This window comes from Elephantulus edwardii, unplaced genomic scaffold (genome assembly GCF_000299155.1).
Source record: "Elephantulus edwardii isolate Elephantulus edwardi_28Jun2011 unplaced genomic scaffold, EleEdw1.0 scaffold00019, whole genome shotgun sequence".
Taxonomy (NCBI): domain Eukaryota; kingdom Metazoa; phylum Chordata; class Mammalia; order Macroscelidea; family Macroscelididae; genus Elephantulus; species Elephantulus edwardii.
This window is the reverse complement of record NW_006399769.1, coordinates 7204826-7219920: the sequence shown is the minus strand read 5'-3', so window position 1 is coordinate 7219920 and position 15095 is coordinate 7204826. Positions and strand designations below refer to the sequence as shown.

General features: G+C 37.2%; 1 protein-coding gene across 1 annotated transcript in view; it reads right to left on the bottom strand.

Annotated features, from left to right (window-relative positions):
* LRPPRC (leucine-rich pentatricopeptide repeat containing) overlaps nucleotides 1-15095 on the bottom strand; it is a 112313-nt gene that overhangs the window by 84198 nt on the left and 13020 nt on the right. Inside the window, exons 2-5 of the mRNA XM_006882376.1 lie at nucleotides 8119-8318; nucleotides 5242-5364; nucleotides 1157-1278; nucleotides 1014-1072 (exon numbers count right to left, since the gene is read on the bottom strand). Coding sequence (XP_006882438.1) covers nucleotides 1014-1072; nucleotides 1157-1278; nucleotides 5242-5364; nucleotides 8119-8318 — 504 coding nt within the window. The remainder of the gene's footprint in view (nucleotides 1-1013; nucleotides 1073-1156; nucleotides 1279-5241; nucleotides 5365-8118; nucleotides 8319-15095) is intronic.

The window sequence follows — 15095 nt, the reverse complement described above, 5'->3', positions numbered from 1 at the left end:
TTTTACTTCCTGAAGTCTCAATAGTCTTGAGGTACTTAGGAGTGATAGGGAATGGCAAAGGATACACTGACAAAGAAGATTGATCAGAACTGGCTTTGACAAGCACTGTGGCATTTGGACAAGAACAAACTGGGAGGAGGGTAGAGAGAATAGTGCAACAATGAATGAGTGGAAGCCCAAAATCTCTGTAAATGTTTATGAAAATTAATAAAATATAATTATAGAAAAAAAAATAAAAATAGTAAGTAATTCTAAAAAATATCTGATTGTTTATTCCATACTAATCTTTATTAAGATTCATTCACTTTTAAACAAGATTTTACATGTCATTATTTACTATATTGCTATTATTTGCTGTCATGTCAGAAGCAAGCTATAGCTGATCCTCCAGTGGGTTTTCAGAGGCTGCACACTGCATGGGAAGACACTGTCCATTTCTACTTATCCCTATTTCTCCCAGTCCTTTGTCTAGAAGAGAAATTTTACACAAGTAGGAAAATATTTCAACTGATTTTATATGAATCAAGGAGGTAAAACAAATTAAATCTTCCAGTTTATAAAATGAATATGCTAAGAATATTAACTTTAGCAAATATTCTAAAAAGGAAAAATAAAGCCAAATTTTATACCTCAAGTTTTAAACTGATATTCTAATAAATAAAATTTCCCATCAATTATGGGCCTATTTTTTTGTGTGCAGAACAATTTCTATTTTATCCAAATCATACTGCCAAATTTCAGCGATTAAATAGGGAGCTTCGGTTACTTAGTGGTAAGTAATTATGCTCCTAACACAAAGTTACACTGTTTAATACTAGGTGCTGCATGGAAGCAGGATGGGCAATCTCCTCTTAGGGTATATACTGCCTCTAACAGCCCACTGGAGGGTCAGCTGTACGTTGTATGCGTCAGTTCCAACTTGATGTTATGCAACAACATAAAGAAACTTAAAAAAAAAAAAGGTAAAATATAAAAACACTATGGGTTCAAAAATTATCTATAGAGATCCATACCTGGCACCTTCAATATCTCCTACATTACAATAAGCAGCAATCAACCTCTGATACGTCACCTATCAATGAAATAGGCCAGTTAATATCTTTCTGTGGGTTAAAAAAAAAGTGAATGTGACCAATAAGCATTTATTAATACCTACTCGATTTGGCTGAATATTTGCTTCCTCCATTTTTGCCAAAAAGTCAGTTGGTGAGAATTTATATTCATTCTGAAGATAGACTTTAAGTAAAGCATTATAGTGACTTACATCATAAACAGTACCTACAAATGAAATGTTAAATCAAAATTTTAGAAAAGTAATTAAATCTCAACTGAAATAAACCATGTATACTTTAAGCAAGCCAAATAAAGGGCTGTATATAATACATTAACATTCCACTCATCTGCCTTACTACTTGTTGTTGTTGTTAAGTGCCGTCGAGTCGCAGGCGACTCATAGTGACCCTACGAAGGAGAGTCCTTGACACTGGGTGCCTTTCATCCTCTCTCTAGATCTTACTACTTAGACCTATCTATATTAAAATTCTGTAAGAACAGAACAAGTTACACATATTAGACAGTAATTACTGTATAGCTGTAAATAACTGCCTATTCAGATACGAAGAGGTCTCTTATTTATGAAGCACAGCACTCCACTCCTGTTAGAATATGCTGCAGTCCTTAACATGTTAACACACACACTGAGGTGGACAATGATGGCAGTTGTTATTTTCCAGACTATGTTGGTAATTTTGCCTGTTTACTCCAAACCTTTATTTCAAAGAATCATATCATCTCCAGTTGCTACCACCACTTCTAGTCTGACACTGGTACACTTAACCACTCCACAGCTGAAACCATGGCCTTTCAGTCTCAAATCTGAACAAATGTTTCACTACATTTTCATTGACTAAACTGCCTATTTTCATTCAATTGCCTGCGGTCACACATGATGTTGGTCAGCACCTGGTGCCAGATTATGTGATTCTGTGCAAGAGAAATCTGTCCTATTAAATGAATACTTGTTTTGATAGCAGTAAACAGAGAATGCACATCTTCTCAGGCACTGAGTAAATGTTCTACATAGAGAGGCTCAATTCATTCTCCCAACAACCATGCACTAGGTACCTATATCATCACCATCTTAAAGATGGGGAAAACAGACTCCGAATTGACCAAAGTCATATGGCTTGTAATGACTCTAGGATCCAAACTCAGCCAGTGTGTTAGAAATCTTACGTCAGAGAACTCAACCTCTAGTATTTCACACAAGACCTTCTAAAGAATCAAAGAAGCCTTGGAGGCATGTCAAGCTGCTAATCAGAATGACAACAGTTCAAATCAGTCTCTTCATGTAAAGACATATAGCCTAGAACACCACACAGAGGGCTGCCACAGTCACACTGGCCTCAGTGGCAATGCATCTGGTTTTTTAATAGCATAACTGAGCATCTGCAACATGATGATACAACAGAATTACTAAGCAGGGACAGAATATTGCTTTTAAAAAGCCATGAGCTTAAATTAAACTGGGTCATAATGGATACTTTACCTCTACCTAAAACTGAAGGAAGTTCTATTCGATAATCTTGTGAGGAGATTTACCCTAGTTGGAATGTGGCTGAAAAAGCAGAGTAAACAACAACAACATACATCTATTCTGGCTTTCTGCTCGTTTTGGTTTTGGTTAAAATAAATGTTAAGCAGCAGAAACAATCAGGTTTTATTTCTTCCACTCCCCTTGGGGCAGACACACATTGGCAAGTTAATAGTTACCTTAAGGAGTAAAAACATTTCATCCTGAAAGCCAGTATTTACCTATATTTTATACAGCTTCAGAAAACTTTGCCATCAAAATGAATTCTAGATTAAAAACTGTGAAATAAGTATCTGTATATGTAGCAGTTTTTGCGTTTTGTTTTAACAAAGCCCTGCATGTTTCTGAGATGATTCTACTAAGTTAAGTTGTTAGGTTCTAAGCACTACATTTACATGGTTCAGAATTCTAAAAGTTCCAAGAGGCATAGAGTAAAAATTATATCCAACACTTACTGTTATCTAGAATATACTTCCAGAAGTACTTTAATATTTTATATGCACACATATACACACACATATGTAAACACTTTACTTTAAATGGTAGGATACTATACATTATTCTGCATCTTAATTTCCATTCATATCTAAAGGATATTCCATCAGTATATGAAGAACTCTTGTTGCCAGAGAGAGCATGGTGGTGTGTATGCGCAGGTATCATGGCAAGCTTTTGGAGTCGAGTGCTTTCTCGGGCTTATGTTTGATGTGCAGGACTGCTCTGCCCCCAGGAGCGAGGCAAGCCAGGCTTGACCTAGGGTTTAAGGCAGGAGGGGTCTTTAATCCCCAAAGGGCCCTCAGACCAGGTTCAAATTGTTGTTTTCCTGTGGTATAGCACTGGTCTATGCATTGCTGTACAGAGGTAACTCGTGGTTATGTGATGTTGAACACTGGGACACTGATATGCCAAACGTGATAATGGTTACCCATGGTGGACAGTATTTGCCGGAGTTTCCTGACTAAAACAAGCCTGGAAGCAGGAGTGGCATCCACTTCTGAAATGGCTTGCCTCCGGACACTCTACATACGTACAGTGCTCAGGCCTTCCATTCATAGGGTCGGCACCTAAGAACAACAACAACATATGAAGAATTCTTTTTTTTTTAAACATTTGCACAGTATCTCACTTTAAGGAAGTTCCACAATTTATCCAATCTTCTATTGAGGGATAAAAGGATTGGTTTTAATTTCCTGTTACTAGAAACAACCTGTATGCAGAACAGATCATCTAAGAGGCTTGGCTCAAGGAGGAGAAATGCGGCATCAGGATTGGAGGAAGATCCAACAACAATCTGCATTATGCAGTTGACACAGCCCTGCTTGCTGAAACTGAGGAGGACCTGAAGCGCTTGCTGCACAGGGTCAAGGGTCAAGGACTGCAGCCTTCAATATGGACTGAGGCTCAATGTCAAGAAGACAGAGACTCTCACCACTGGACCAATTGGCAGCATCAGGATGGCTGGTGAAGAGATCAAGATTGTTCACAGCTTTAGTCTGCTTGGCTCCATGGTCAACACTCTTGGTCCCAGTAGCCAGTAAATTAAAAGACTTATTGCGATGGGAAAGTCTGCTGTTAGGGACCTCTCTAAAGTACTGAAGAGCAAAGATGTGTCACTGGAGACTAAGGTGCATCTGGTACAGGCCATGGTCTTTGCAATCACCTGTTATGTGTTGGAGAGCTGGACAATGACCAGGGATGATAGAAGAATTGATGCTTTTGAGCTCTGGTGTTGGAGAAGAGTGCTGAGGGTACCATGGACTGCTAAGAAAACAAACATTCATCCTGGAGAGGGTTAAACCGGGCTGCTCCTTGGAGGCAAGGATTCTGAGGCTTTGTCTGACATACTTTGGTCATGTTGTAAGGAGAGACTGGTCCTTGGAAAAGGACATCATGCTTGGGAGGGTGGAGGGCAGGTGCAGGAGGGGAAGGCTCTCTGAGAGGTGGATTGATTTGGTGACTGGAGCAATCGGGATGAGTATGTCGCAGACAATGAGACTGGCACAAGACAGAGCAGAGTTTAGAGCTGTTGTACATAGGGTCGCTATGAGTTGCAAGCAACTCGATGGCACATAACAACAAGAAACAAGCAACAACAATAAAGAATGATCTTTTGCCCATATGAATATATTCTTATCTAAATTCTAACGAATGAAATTGCTTGGCCAAATGGGACATGCATTTGTAACTTTGACAGACAAAATAATTATTTTATGTTTTCTCATTAACTTATATAAAGAATGTTAATAAAAAGAAAAACTATTAATTGAACAATGAATGAATATATATTTTTAAAAAGCCAACTGGGGAATGGGAAAGGGGCTAAAAATGTGCAACAATAATGAATCAAAATCTAATTTTTCTGCAATCTTTCATTAAAATTACAATTAAAATTTAAAAAAGAAAAAAATTTTTTTTTAGTATATGTGCTGCCGAAGCAAGCACAGAAAAAATTTTTTTAAAAAAAGAAAAACTATTTCACTATTAATGCCCCTTAATGTCACCATAATTCACTAAATAAATCATATTATCAAAAAATGTATGGATCAAGTATCCTTTCCCTAAAATGGAATTTATACAAAGAATCATTTTTTCTCCTAAAAAATATTTTTATATGTATCTATAACAGCAACAACAACAAAAAATCATACCTAATTTCTGAAGTTTGTCCCATATCCTATGTACAAATTCTGTTCGCTCTGAGAGCTTTAGTTCAGGCAAGAGAGAACCGCAGCTGCGCAGCAGAAGCAAGGCCTGATTGCCACTGGGATTCCCTGCAAAAAAGTGAGCAGACACTAATTAACAAAGAACCACTATCATAGAAACAAATGGTAACATCTAAACTTAAATAATACACATACTCAAGTGTCCTGGTCCATCCAAGGTAATATCAAGAAAGGAATTAAAGTTTGGAAAAAATCCCATCCTTATCCAGAGGTACAATTTACAACTTTATTGCATTTTTAACATAGTTTGCTTTAAGAAAGTTAAGATACACCATAACAAGATAAAGGTAAATAATCCAAGAGAAAAATGGGCACAGGATATGAACAGACACTTCACCAAAGAAGACATTCAAATGGCTAACAAGCACATAAAGAAATATTCAAAATCCCTAGCTCTAAGAGAGATGCAAATCAAAACTATGAGATATCATCTCACCCCAGTCAGAACAGCAAAATTTAACAGAACAGCAAGCAACAAATGCTGGCGAGGTTGTGGAGAAACTGGAACCCTTATTCACTGCTGGCGCGAGTATAAAATGGTGCAACCCCTGTGGAAGGCATTGTGGCACTTTCTCAAAAAAGTTGCAAATAGAAAAACTATTTGACCCAGGAATTCCACTACTTGGGAATATACCCTCAAAGAGACCATAAATGACATCCAAGCAGATATATGCACACCCATGTTTATCGCGGTTTTGTTCACAATAGCAAGGAGTTGGAAACAACCTACATGCCCACCAATAAATGAATGGATAGAGAAGCCGTGGTATATTCACACAATGGAATATTAAGCTGCACTGAAAAACAAGGAACTCATACAATATTATTCAAAATGGGTGACCCTGGAGGACATTATGCTGAGTGAAGAATCTCAGTCACAAAAGGACAAATACTGCATGGTGCCACTGTTATAAAACAGGACTGACCTCAGGATTGGTGGGGGAGAATGAGAAAGATGGGTTAAATAATGTATACGGCATTGAAACAGATGAGGGAGAAAACCATTTAAAAGGGATATGTGATTAGGTATTTTTGTCATGACAGGAGTCCAGAGCAAAGGCTGCATAGTGGAGTGGACCTGGGGGGAGGGATTGTAAAATACAAGAATTTTTGTTTTACTTTTACAAGTGGGTAGTGGACTAGGAGGGAGGGTTGGGAGGGGAGAAATGTGCAACAATGAATGAATGGCAATCCAAAGTCTCTGTAAATTTTCATTGAAATTAATAATAAATTAAAAAAATTAAAAGTTAAGATATTCAATCTATATAATCTTGAAAGACTATTAAAGAATCTAATCTGCAATGGGCACTTGTTACAACTCAAAAGTTGTAAAAAGAAACTACGTTTCTTACAAAATTGTACACTATGGACACGTAAAACCTAGGAATAAAAAAATTTTAGTTTATAGCCAGTTACAAAATATAAACTTCGTTCTCTCTTTATTGATGACTTCTATCTATATGTACTTGGAAGAAGGACTATAAAATAAAACAAAGTAACCTTGTGTACTATTCCATTTATTGACCTATGTATAATGGTAAATCTACAGCAACATAAGGTAGACTCATGGCTGTCTAGGGTTGGAAGGAATGAGGGGGCTGAGGATGAGGGCTGGAGTATAGCATAATGAAAAAGCTCGAACACTGACTGTGGTGCTGACCGTACAGGTCTATCAAGCCACTAGAGCAGGCAGCTACAAAAGTAAAAACAAAAGAACTGAAATTTATAAATTTAGGGGGAAAAAATGACAGTAAGAATTTTTAGGTGTATACAATAATACTGTTATTTCCTCAGTACCTCTCATTCTCATTTGGTTACATATCATGAAATAAACAAAGTTGGCAAATAGCTTCAAAGTTACATACAAAATTTGCATGTGAGCACTTTTTCTTTTTGGGGGGCAGGGGTACAGCACTTAAGAGTTTTCATCAGATTATAAAAGGTGTAAGTGACTAAAGCAGATTTTAAAGCTAAACTTTAAAAAAAACTTAAAGGGAAAAGAAAGACTAATCTCTCTGGAAATTGGTCACACATGAGCATCTTAAAAAAAAAAACACCACAACTGACCCTAGCCAACAGAAGGGAGCTCTGGCAGTAAGCTCAAGCAAGCTCTATGGGTAAAGTGCCGCGCTGCTAAACCCAAAGGCAGGCAGTTTGAACCCAACCACTGCCCTGTGGGAAAAACATGGATAATCTCCTCTCATGTGATTTACACATCCTTTGAAGTCTGCTGGACGGTAATTATGAATTGGTTCCGACTTGATAGCAATGAGTCATTCTGAGTTATACAACAGAAGATGAAGGAAAACTATTATCATTTGAAACAATTTGCCACCAACAATGAATATTCCACAAGCCACAGAAAGCAAAAGACACTGGGAAAAAAAAAAGCTAACTCTAAAATAAACAACTAAAAGTAAGTATTTTAGTTAGTCTCAATTCTGTCCAGCTAAGTTGACAGACAGAGAAAGGAGGGTAAAATAAAATGAAAACATAAAATAATGAAGATCACTAAAATACAACATGAATTTAAAAATCCAAGTATGTATTCTAGAATGAGTTTTCCCAAAAATAAAATCTTATCAAGAGTTCTACTTTTAAGGGGAGCTCTGGTGGCCTAGTGGCAAGGAACTGCAACTATAATCCCAGAGGTGCACGGTTCAAATCCACCAGATGCTCTGCCGGGGAAGGAGGGACAATCTCCTCCTGTACCAGTCAGATCTGATTTGATGGTACACTCACACAAAAATAATTTAAAAAAAAAAAAGAGTTCTACTTTTAGAACAGAAGAGTCTGAAATACCTGAGTGGCATGCATTATCAAAAACTTTTTGCAGAAGTGTCTTTGGGATGCGGCCAGTTCTTCGGACAGAATTATCTAGTCTCATCAGAGCCAAGTCAAATTGACTATTAATCTTTCTTTGAGTAGACATGGACTCCTCTTGAAGATAATTCTTCTTTTCAGCAGCAATAGCATATCTCCTGGCTTGGCCAACTAGTTTTCTATAAAAGGAAACAAGAAAAAAAATTAAGTAAATAAATTATTGCCCTTGCAGGTCATCTTCTGCATGAAATGTATACAGCTGAATTCTGATAGACCTGAGGTGGCCCCGACTCAAAACTGAGCTGATGAGAACAGGTGGTGATGTAGCCCTCATTCTACTATTGTGATCTGGGACAAATCACAACCATTTTCACAAAAAAAAATGATTTTTAAAAAGTCAGGATACTAACTAAATAAAACAATGTCTTAACTTTGTAAAGCTAATGTTTTTAGCACATTGTTGATAGGAAATTTATTCAAGTGTGTCAAAAGTGCTGAGCTAAATGAAAAACTAGATTATTATACATAAAACAGAAACGATACACTAACACTCTTCTGAAGTCACTGTATATCGAATCTACTTAATGACAATGAGTATTTCTTTCTGTCCCTGCATCACACTGCTGACAAAGGTCATAGTGCGGTGCCTCTGGTGATTCAAATGTACCAGGGGCTCCTCAGGAGAAAGATGGGGTGTCTCCATCTGTTATGATTTTAGAGGCTTGGAAACTGGAGAAAGGCTAAGAGTCAGAGCCCACACTGAGAGACTGAGCAGTTATGGACTCAGTTGTTGCTAAACTATGTCGAGGAAAAACAAAGTAATATTAATTGAAATCCTCTAGAATAATGTATCAAATTCAGGTGAGCAATACTGTTCAACAAGGAAAGTGGATTAATAGTGAAATTTTGAAGTTGAGTATTATCCAAGTTTTTAAGCAAAGATAGACAATCCTTATCTATAAACAGAGCACAATACAAAAGCCACTGCTGCTATGCAACTTTAAAAGATCAAATAAAACTCAGGAGAAAGGAAGATACACGTTTACTCGCCAGCCCATCATTCTGAGCATTCTAAAGCTAATTTTTCTCACAATAAATCTTTAATGCAGTCAGGTCTCCATTCAATAAGCTCAACTATCATCAGTCAAGGAGTAACATGAATCTACTATGAAGTAACTTGGAGTGGGAAGAGGATTATATATTCAGCCAAAGGATTTAACTCTGTCCAAAAAAATTCTCCAGTGCTTCCCCCTAAGGCAGGGTTTTCTATATGTATTATGACACAGAATGAATGTTTAAATTCACTTGACTGACTCTGAGGAAACACAAACTGATAGCCTCAAACAGTCTGCTATGCTGTATAAGAAGAAAATCATAGGTCCAGGAGTGCAGGTGGGTCCGTGCATGGTAGAAAGGATTTACACATCAAGTCCTATGAGCCAGAATGTACTGCCTCCAAATTCTAATGACCCAAACATCATGAGGGCAAATTATTGCAACCCTCTCCTCAAAGTACAATGACAACTGTCCGTACTTCCTCTAAGATAACACTGTTTGTTTCTTCTTTTGGTATTTCATGAGATAGTCAGCTTTAATTGGTCCTCGTTCTATCTCTTAACCTATCCAGTCATTTTTTAATGCACATTTGATAAGTACAATCTCTGAGACACAAACAGCAGACTCCATGATGGGATGGAACCTCATGAGCCTAAGAATCTGACAGACTGGCCCATGTGGACTTTTTGCCATGTATAACTTTCCCAAGTTACTACAGCACTATGGCTGTAATGTAAGGATGATGGTCTTTACTCCACTGAGACATTACAGAAGTTAACATATTATGTTCTTCCCAAAACATAATAACATACTACTAAACCAAGATGATTTTAGATGGCATTTGGATGAAAATGTTAGTTGTTTTATTATACTAAAGTTATCCAGCTATTTATTTTGCTTGCACACAATGTTCATTTAATTTGAAACAAATTTTTTGAGAACTGTAAAATATAAAGAAGTTGATACTAAGATTGGAGGGTAATACTGAGTAAAGTATACATAAATAGCCTGGGCAAAAGTAGACTAACAATTGTTAACCAAGTATTTACTATAGTATATCTTCTTATTAGAAATGTATTAGCAGAAACCACAAGGGTTATTTTTAAAAGTCCACTGAAATCTGAGGCTTTGAAATCTCTGACTCTAGGGAAGACATTTGGTCTTTTGGAACATCGATATTTTTATATTAAAAAGGGAGGAGGAACATCCTATCTTATATTGGAAAAAAAGATGGCTTCCAAAAAAGTAGCGTTCAGTAAGAAATGTACACTATAAAAAGTATTCATTTAATAGACTAATTAAAACAAAAAAACTTGCCCAGAAGCTCTGGAGGCGTGGCAAGAAGCGGCGCTGTAATGCCAAAGGCCATGGTTCGAGTACATCAGCTGCTCTGCTGAAGATGGGTGGGCAATCTCCTCCCTTGCGATTAACTGACTTTTGAAATCCTCTAGAGTGTCAGCTATTGGGTTGGTTTTGACTATACAGTACACAATAACAACAACAACAAATAAAACTGTATGCTTAGACATAGAATTTTTGACGAGGAGAAAAACAAAACAAAAGTGTCACCACCAAGGTCTCTGTAGCTCAGCTGGGTGAAATGAACTACCATCTTTTAAACTGGCAACCTAAACTGGAACCCATTATGGCACCATCTTTTTTATTAACTTTCCTAGAATGAAATTCTAATCTCAATCCTTTCCCAACTCTGCAGATATCGTATACTCCTAAATCAAACTCAGTTCTCTGTGTCTTAGGCTCTTCCAATGGGACATCGGCTCTCAGCTTCACGGAACGGAAAGTCAGACAACTCAGATGAAGCTCTTGATGTAATGTAAAGCATACTCTTTAGAAATGACCTAAAAAGAGTACGATGGACTAGATCCTTCTAAAGATGCCTTTGAGATTTTCTATTCTGAGATATTAACATATGCTTACTTAATTATGATGGTCCTTAGTTTTTTTATTTAAACTTCTATTTTATTAATTTTAATGAACATTTACAGAGATTTTGGATTTCCATTCATTCATTGTTGCACTTTTCTCCCTGTCCATCCCTACCTCCAGTTCGCGCCTCTCTTCGAAAAGTAAAAGAAAAATTATTTCATTAGTATACAATCCCCCCACAACCCCCCTCACCGTCCCGAGTACACTCCACTATGCAACATTAATTCTGGATTCTTGTGATAATTTTTAAAAAAGAGAAAGAAAGGCTCTAGATTTGTCCTTGGATAGAAAAGAAGGTACAAATGTGTCTTCACTTGTGAGTGAAACTTGGTTATCTTTACATTTCTTCGGCATTTTTGTTCATATGAGTTTAGAATTCAGTGCATGAATATCATTACAGTCTTACGGCCAACATGCCTAGTTAGCTTTTGCTAAAAAGATACAATTTAATGCATTCATATTTTACTAAATTAATGGCTTGATTATCATTGGAATGAGCAGACAAACCATTTTTCAATTATTTTTTTCTATGATGTGGGTAATAATAAAACTAACCTATGGATAATAATTCTTATTTCAAAGTGTCAATAATTAAATGACAGACATTTCTGAAGCGAGAGAGATGGAAGGGTCTTTCAAAGAACTGAAATCTTTCCTGCACCCGTGACAGAGATACTAATCCTCTTCTTGTTCTACTCGGCCATCCTTAACACCGCGAAATTGTGATGAGAATCCTCTGAAAAGCTCAAAGGGACATTCTAGATGGTCCTTAATTTTTAAACTTAAATGTGTCACTTAATGCCCTTCAAACTATTTTCTTAAAGAAAATTTTATTTTATACTGGTATATTTCTAAAGTATACATTGTTTTTCACACATTCTACAACAATGCTCTCCCCCTCCCCCTTGTTGTGTACCATCACATAGGATCCGACTGGCACAGGAGGAGAATGCCCCTCCTTCTCCAGCGGAGGATCTAGTGAATTCAAACCATGCTGCTTCAGAATTACAGCGCAGCTTCTTGCCACTAGGCCATCAGGGCTCCCTCTACAATAATACTCTTATACAGTATTTGTCCTTATGGGACTGAGTTATTCACTCAGCAAAATGTTTTCCAGTCCCTCCCAAGTTAGGTAGTAATTTACAAAATCACAGCCCCTGTGTGTTGTGTGTATTTCATCCTGTGAATGTACTACAATTTCTCAATCCATTTGATTGTTTGTGGTTGGACCACAATCACAATTTAGGTCAGGCTGTTTCCATGTTCCTGAAATGGTAAAGAACGCTGCTAGGAACATTGGTGTATAAATCTCCGTTTTCATTTTCTTGGGTATATCCAAGCAGTGGAAGAGCTGGGTCATAGGAAATTTCTACGTTCAGCTTTTTGAGAAAATGCCAATATGCCCTCCAGAGTAGCTGTACCATTTTACAATCCCACCAACAGGGTATAAGAATTTTTATCTCACTGCATCCTCTCCAACTTTATTATTTGCTGCCCTGTCAAACTTTGCCACTGCTAATGGGATGAGATGGTCTCTCACTGTGGTTTTGATTTGCATCTCTCTTATTGCCAGTAATTTTGAGCATTTCTTCATGTGTCTGTTGGCCAGAAGAATATCTTCTGTGAAAATACTTTCCATATCTTCTGTCCATTTTGTAACTGTGTTATCAGTCTATTTCTTGTGGAGGCCCTGTAGGATTCTGTAAATTTTTTATATAAGACCCTTGTCTGAACTGGTATTTGCCAAATGTTTTTTTCCCAGTCACTAGGTTTTCCTTCCACTCTATTGGAAAATATTTTTGATGCACACAGGTATTAATCTTTAGAAGGTCCCATTCAATTTTATTCTCTCCAGATTGTACATTTCTGGCTGTATTTGGTAGTCCCTTTATACAGGACACTAGGCCTTCTAAACTTGATCCCAGGGTGTCTCTGATGAACTTCATGGTTTTAGGCTTTACTCCCAGATCTCTGATCTACCTTGAGTTGATTTTTGTGTATGGTGTGAGATATGGATCCTGTTTCAGCTTTCTACAAGTAGCAGTCCAGTTTTGCTAGGACCATTTGTTGAAGAGGTTATCATTTCCCCATTTAATAGGTTTGAGTTCCTTGTTGAATATAATTTAACCATAGACAGGTAGGTCCTTTTCTGGGTTCTTAATTCTGTTCCACTGGTTTATGTGCCTGTTACTGTACCAGTGCCATGCTGTTTTGGTTATTAGTACTGTGTAGTAGGTTTGGAGTGCTATGCCTCCCACTTCATTTTTGTTTTTCAGAAGTGCTTTGCTTATTTGAAGTAAAAATTTTTTCTTAGAACTGTTTTAATGTACAGAAGTAATTCCTTTTGCAGTGAAAACAATTCAGAAGTGGGAGTTATTGTATCTGCAGCTGAACCCCAACCTGGGTTTCTGGATTCTTTTACTCAGGTTTCTCAATTTTAGTATCAGCCTCATGAAAGATGAAATGTTTGCAATGGACTACTATTCAATTAGCAGGAGAAGTGCTGACACTTGCTATAGTACAGATGGGGCTGAAAGACATACTAAGTGAAATAAATCAATCACAAAAACACAACTATTTTATGACTTTTCTTACATAAAAACCCAAGAAAAGGCAAAAGACTAGAGAACAAGGTTATCAGAGGTGGGAGGAAGGGGCTATGCTAAACACAGCACACTAATTAAGGGTAGGGCTGCATAGCTGATTATTTTAAATGCTGTAAGTTGTGCACCTATAAAGTTGAGTTGGCAGAAAGTTGTGTGTGTGTGATAAATGTAATGACAACAACAAAATAAATCCAAAACCCCACTAAAAGCTTATGGACAACCAAAAACCTCACAGGATTTTGTTCTTTGGTTTGGAGGTTTAGAATCATGGTTTCATGGGCCATTCCAATTATCTGAGATATCATGTTTAGTGCTTCTGTCCTACTTGCATATTCAACACGTCAAACCTTGGGAATAAAGACTTGCAATCAGCCAACCCAGGCACCATAATCATCTCTCTTCAGCTGGAGCAACAAAGGACATGGAGTCAAGAACAGGAAGATGCTACGCAATGTGTGGTTAATTACTTCCATGTCCAACTGCCTCTTCTGCCATTAGACCAGAAGAACTGGATGACATTTGGCTACCATTTATGAACATTTTGATCCAAGATTCATAGACTGCTGATCAAAATGGGGGAAATGCAGAACATACTTCAAATGATCACAGAATAAGACTTCCTGGAGCCCTGGAGGTTGGAAACTATTGCCATGAGATAATCTTTAATCCTAAAGTCCTTTTAAAAACAAACAATAGTAAAAAAAAGTTTAGTAAAAACTGTCTGCTTAACAACCTGAAAGGGCAATGATTTTGTATCAATGGGGAAGGATTAACTCCAAAAAGGAGGGTGAGAGTGGTTGCACTAGTTAAAGAATGTAATCAATGTCACCACATGGTACACAGTAACTAATGAACTGGTGTGTTTTATTGTGTATACCTTCAACAAAAAAAATTTATAAAATCATGACATGTCTGTATGACATCGGCATAATAGTGCTTCAAAAATGGTAAAGTGCTATACTAAAGGCGTTTATCCTAATCTACGAGAACCTAATATAATGAGTAATTGATGGTCTAACCTATAGTGCACCCCGCCTTCATCTTAACTATTGATATTTGGCTTCTCCAATGATTTCTTCCACCAATGTAGTAAATCTGATTCCTATGCAGCCAACAAGGTGGGATCCAAGGGTAAAGTTGTCATTTATGTCTTTTTAAAAAGTATTTGCTATTCTCTCCCCCATAGACTTCAATGTCGTAAACATATTTCATCCAGTTTTTCTCAGTCTTACCCCCACCCCAATGCCAGCCTCATGCTACAACAGTGGCACCATATAGCATTTGTCCCTTTGTGACTGAGATACCTCACTCAGCGAATAGTCTAAAAGTATTATATTTTAGGGCATT